Source organism: Trypanosoma conorhini (genome assembly GCF_003719485.1).
Source record: "Trypanosoma conorhini strain 025E chromosome Unknown Tco_14.4_contig_00368, whole genome shotgun sequence".
Classification (NCBI taxonomy): Eukaryota; Euglenozoa; class Kinetoplastea; order Trypanosomatida; family Trypanosomatidae; genus Trypanosoma; species Trypanosoma conorhini.
In genome coordinates this window covers 1-5824 of record NW_021704454.1, presented here as the reverse complement: position 1 = coordinate 5824, position 5824 = coordinate 1, and the positions used below count along the sequence as shown (strand labels likewise).

At 55.6% G+C, this 5824-nt stretch overlaps 2 protein-coding genes across 2 annotated transcripts, besides 3 other annotated features; both read left to right on the top strand.

The window, feature by feature from the left end:
* Window positions 1-67: 67 nt before the first annotated feature.
* Tco025E_05893 (transferase) lies at window positions 68-3931 on the top strand (the record flags this gene model as incomplete). The annotated part of the gene is made up of 1 exon (XM_029372783.1): window positions 68-3931. The coding sequence occupies one exon, from the start codon at window positions 68-70 to the stop codon at window positions 3929-3931; it is 3864 nt and encodes a 1287-aa protein (XP_029227112.1).
* A 10-nt stretch (window positions 3932-3941) lies between these two features.
* Window positions 3942-4004: a microsatellite.
* A 68-nt stretch (window positions 4005-4072) lies between these two features.
* Window positions 4073-4106: a sequence feature (A-rich).
* Window positions 4107-4368: 262 nt separating this feature from the next.
* Window positions 4369-4405: a microsatellite.
* A 27-nt stretch (window positions 4406-4432) lies between these two features.
* On the top strand, window positions 4433-5824 carry Tco025E_05892 (calpain-like cysteine peptidase; the record flags this gene model as incomplete). The annotated part of the gene is made up of 1 exon (XM_029372782.1): window positions 4433-5824. A coding segment is annotated over one exon (1392 nt), but the record flags the coding sequence as incomplete, so codon positions are not given.

Sequence of the window (5824 nt, the reverse complement as noted above, 5' to 3'; positions counted from 1 at the left end):
TCCCTCCTTTTCCTTCTTTCCCCCCCCCTACCCCCACACACACACCCCGCCAGAGCTGAGGGTAGCAATGTCTGGAACCGAAAGTGAGGCCGCAGCGGAGGGTGCAGACGACAACGCGACCGTGCGAACTGCGCTTCTCCGCGAAAGCGCGTCGCCGCGGGCTCTGGTGGCACTTACCCCGCGAAAAGGCCCTCTCATCTCACTCACACCGATGCAGCGGCGGTTGGTCATCTCGGGAGCTCGCGTGGGGGTCACCATCGTGGATGGGCTGTTTCTTTCGAGCACGGTGGCCAACCCGCTGCTGACGGTCGCCTTCATCGCCTACGAATCCTTCCGCGCTGTCAAGGATTACTGGCGAGGGGAACTCAACACGCTGGGTTATCGGACAAGTGCGACGGATGTGGCGCTCCGTATCGGGAAAGAGGTGGGAACCGCCGCCATTGGAATTGGCATTGGGCACGGCGTGGGCACGCTCATTGGCCTAAGTGCCATTCCCGTAGCGGGACAGATTATCACCGCCACGGTGCTCTCGGTGACCATGGGTCTCTGTGTCGGCACACTGCTCACGCGGTACGCAGATCGCGTCTTTATTCGGCTACAGCTGCAGGCGCAGTATGGATACTCACGGAGTGAGCAGAAATCTCGCACAAGATTTGAACACTTGCTTGAGGCACAGCATGATCTTTCCTCATTTGAGGCCTGTCGAATTGTGCAGCACTACCGAGACTACCGGGTGGCGTGTGGTTGGGAGAGTCATACCGACGTCGACGACTACCGTGCCTCCTCGGACATTACGATGATGCCTGTTTCCTTCCAGCACTTTGCGATTGTGCAGTTGCAGCGCAAGTGGGGTTTTCTCAACGAGTACGTGGAGTGCAAAAAAGTGTTCAAGGCGTTAATGCTCTTGCACCATCCGGACAAGGGTGGCAATGGCGAGCTTGCGGCGCAGCTCAACCATGACTACGAAATTTATGCCTTTTGCCAGGGCTGGCACGAAGACTGTCGCGGCATCTTGCAAAGAGGAGGGGCTGCAGAGCCTGACAACACGTCCGCCGGAGGCAGGAAACGAAAACGGAGTGCCATTGTGGGTTTTCTCCGCTCGCTGTTTCGTCCTGCGAGTAACTCCGCTGTGGAGGCTGAGGATCTCAGGCAATATGGACTTTTGGCCTTGGAGGCGGGAACCCCGCCGGAGCTTCACAGGCTTGACGAAGTCGACTGGGAGGCGATGGACAGAGAAGACGTGGGAGGCCACGAGAAACCCGTCTTTGTTACGAGCGCCTCTGTCAGGCAACGGAGCGTCTCGCGCGTGCTGGCCTCCATTCATCGTTGCTACCAACTCGCCACTGAGGCGATTACGTTTGCTGGCTTAGTCCGACTGTACCACGAACCGGAGCAGTGGTCGGAGCTCGAACGCGACATCTATCTCTTTAACCGACTACAGACGTTTGTCAATGTGGTCGATGCGATTCCATCCAACGAGGGCGATCGCCCTGAGACGTCCAAAAAGGAATACTCTTGTCGTGGTCTGAGGTGGCGCACCAAGACTGAGGCAGTTTTAAGGCGCGAGGAACAAAGGGAGGCGATCGTGTCCCGCTGCTTTCCCCCACATATCTCCTCCAAGTTAATGGAGGCGCTTGAGTTGTGGAAGACGGCCCAAAGCCTGGCCGAGAGTTTCTTTAAACAAGGCAGCACTGGTGGTGGTGGTGGTGGCAGCGGCAGCAGCAGCAAGAACAACAACACCAGCACCAGCACCAGCAATAATGAGAGTGGTGGGGAAATAGGGGTCTCTGAAGGCACAGGGCAAACGCTCGATACTCTGTTAGCCATTCAGAGGGCCTTGCAGGATCTGGTGGAGGACAGTACACAGTCTTGGAAGCGTGCCAATACTAGCGACGAGGCCTCACTCGACCCCACGTTTATAGAAAAAGTGAGGGCGTACGGTCTAACAGCAAGTTGTGCCTTGGCCGGGGCACACGCCATAGGCGTGGAGGAGGAACTGCAGAAGACGTGCAAAGAATTTTTTAAGGGACGTCGGAGGAAGCTGGAGACTGTCACCTCCCTCTTGAATGAAATGTATGATGTGCAGACGTCGCTCAAGACAGCCGCTGTGGGGGAACGAGAGATTCTCCAGAGCCGACACGACGATTTTATGAAGCAGCTCTTTCTTGTGCACTACCTGTTTGGGGAGTTGGACGCCGCCACAGTTGAGTTGTATGACATTTACACCATGCACCTCCCTGAAAAAGCCGGTGTTCTTAAAATGTTCCCTTCTTCCTGTGCACAGGCCGCCCATGAGGCGGTCCATGTGCCTCGATACGTGAAATACGAGCGTGAGCGCACGCTGATAAACTATATGAATATTGAGCTGGAACCACGGAATGCGATGGACCCTTCGCGCTCCTCCGCCGACAGCGAGGTCTGTCTGGCGCGTGCGGGTGAGGTTGCCGCGGTCCAATTTGCCTTACTCCGTGCGCAGTATGTAGACTCCGTTAACGGCACAGTTACCCCGTGTTGGCTTAAGCGGTACGTGTTTCCCAGGGCGGACGGGGTCGAGGCGCAAATGCGTATTGAATTTCTCTTTAAACGTATTATGGAACATGAACTGTGCGTTCCAGAGTTGTGCGCCACCCACCGTGTGACGTGTGTCACTGATGTTTTTGGCGATGATTATACGCGGCAAATATACTTTCACATTCCACGCGGTGGAACTCAATTGCGCTTTGGCTCCACGCACGATGTCCGAAAACGAATCCTGCGACTTGGCGTTCGCTGGTTGCATGACGCGCTGCAATGCGTTATCGACCTCCACTCCTGCCAGTTGCTGCATGGGGCCATATGTTTATCCAATTTTACCTATGATGAGTTTGGAAACACAACAGTAGGCTTTTTTTCCGACGCACTGCGCGATCGGGCACGGGACGCCGCGTCTCCGCTGGACGACGTCATTGATTTTGGCGCCTGCCTGCACACCGAGGTGCTTCCGTACCTTGGCGGCGCGTCAGCCGCCGTTGCTTCAGCGAGACGTCCCCAGTTGGCGGGTCGGCGGGAGGAACGCGTTGCCGCAGGTGGAGGTTATTCTGAGGACGAGGTCGCCGACGTCTATCGCGAGGTTGCGGACCGGCTAATTGGGAAGGTGGAGCCGCGTTGGTCGTTGCTTGACGCGCGAACCTTTGTGCGGCGGTTTCTCGAATTCAACTACAACAGCGATGAGCGCAATTACCTGTTTAGCAAAGAAGTTACGTACCCAGCGCATTGGGCCACACTCAAAACCATCGTCCCCGTCTCGCTTGTTGCTGCGGACGGCCGTGTTGCGTTGCAGTTGCCCTCGAACGCCCGCGCGTTCCTCAACCGTAACCTGCACCTCTGGGAGGTGTATTGGAAGGGCCGTCGCAAAATGTTGCAAAAGCGCGGCGGCGGCTTTTTTTCAATGCCCGCGGCGCTGAAGAGGCACCCACCTTTTCTCCACTGCAGCGACGATTGCGAGGTCAACGAGCGATTTCTATGGCACGCCTGCGCCAATGAAGAGGAGGCGTGGCAGATTTGTCTTGAAGGCCTCGCCTCTCGCAAGTGCCGGCTGCGACTCGCGCCGCCGTGGCTGGAAACGGGGGACGGGGGCGAGCGCCGCCGCGCCGCCGCCGCCGCCGCCGCCGCAACCGGCTGGGGCGTGGTTTTCCGCGCGTCGCTCGGGACGGTCGTGGAGCCTGGCGGCGGGCCCTCTTCCGACCCGCCGCCGCCGCCAGGAGGCGCCGCGCACGACCCCGACGGATCCGCGGAGCAGCGCTGCGTGTTGCTGCGCGGGGGCGCCGGGAGGGCGGGCGGCGCGCAAGACTGGGAGATCGAGGTGCCCGCGCCGCTGGCGCGCTGCTACCCCGAGTACCTGGTTTGCGGGGCAGGGGCCGCGCCCGGGGGAAGAAGGCAACGGGGCAAGTAACGCGCCGGCCGGCGGGACGAGACGAGCAGGTGGCGGGGGCGTCGGCGCGCGACGCGACGGGGGCCGGCGGGGCCCACCCCCACACACCCGCCCAAGGCGCCAGGTCGCCGACGCACGTGCGCGGCCCCGTCGAGCGCGCTCTTTTTTTTTTTTTTTCTCTATTTTTTTGTTTCTTCATAGTTCCGGCCGCCGCGGCCGGCCCACCACAAAAGGTAAGGGAGGCAGAGGAAGGGTGGTTGCGGGGGGCTCTCCCCCGTCCGGCGGAGGCGGTGCGGCCCCGCAAAACTTCGCCGTCGCGACGCCGGCCGGGGCGGCGAAAAAAAAAAGTAGGGGTGGGGCTCGTCGTCCCGCCCCAGCGCCGGGGTCCGCCAAGGGGTGGCGGTTGTGCGCGCGCGGGCGGGGGCGGCGGGCCGAGAGGCCGAACAGACAAATCTCCCGTTTTCGTTTCCCGTTGTTGTTGTTGTTGTTGTTTTGATTCGATAGAAAGGTTAAAGCAAGGGTATGGTTCTGTTATCGGTGCTTGATGAGTATCGGCAAATTTGCGGGGAGTTGGGTCTGCGGCCGCTTCGGGCACTGGAGAATGCGTTTGCGGCCTCTCCTGAGGAGATCGATCTCAGCTTGCTGGTGGTCTCATCTAAGAATTTTGCATCACTTATTAAGCTATTAGAACGGCGGGATGATATTGAAAAACTGGATCTTAGTGGAATACAAGTTCCTGCAGCCCAGCTTGTCGAACTATTTTCCGTTTTGTCTAACGGTTGTGTGAAGGAACTCATCCTTAAAAATGTAGAGCTGGGCGTTCAGGCTGGTGAAGCTTTAACAAAACTGTCTATTGCCTATGAAGGCCTAATTCATGTCGAACTTACAGGCACATTTCTGCCTGAGTCTTTGGAGATTGCGATCCAGTCACAAGTAGAAATGAATCTCCTTAATTACCAGAAGAAGATGCAGTATTGGCAAAAAGCTGTTGAACCCGAAGCTCCGAGATCATGGAGGTGGAGAATTGAGTCCTGGACGGAAGAAAATGAAGCTGAACCAGAGAAACCCATGTTAAACTCAATAAATAGTGAGGCTCTTTGGCACATTGCCCGTTCTGTTACGGAAGAAGGCCTTCTCTTTACCGACAAGAAGTTTCCACCTGAGAAAGCCTTGAAGGATTCTAGTGTAAAATGGGTTAGAGTAAGTAGTCTACTTGCCGGGAGCAAAGCGCGGGAAAATTGTTGTGTAGGGCAAAAACCATTGTATTATTCAAAGTACACTGATACGAAGAACCTTTGTGCAGCCCTCAATGTGGTTCAACAAGTCCATCATCTTCGTAAGCATCTATGTGTGAGACAAATTCCAAATTTGGGGCTTTTCGCATTTCGTTTTTTTGTCAAATCTGTCTCAATTATAATTATTGTGGATGATCAAATTCCCTTTATAGACAATGAACCTGCGGGGGTTCACCATGGCAAAAACTGCGATGATTACTGGGGATGCTTGGTCGAAAAGGCCTTTGCCAAACTTTACGGTGGATATGAGAAAATTTCCGAGGTAGGATTTGGTTCTGCTCTTTCACAGTTAACAGGCGGTGTATGTTTTGCAATTGACTGGAAAATTTTGAGGCAGCATTTTACGGAAACAGAAATGTTTCGTTTTTTGAGAGACTTAACAAATTCGAAAAAAATTATAGCTTCTCAACTTATTCCACGTAACGCAATGGCGATGGAGTCTGTAAAAGAAAAAGGTATATTGCCCTATATGTCATATGTTGTAGCGGCCACTGAGGCACTTCGTGGTGAAAGGCCGCATCTTTCCTACATCGTACAGCTTTCGTGTCCCAATAAGCTAAATTGCGAGAATTACTTTTTTTCTGCTCATTTAAAAATGGAAACTGTTTCTGGTCTTCCG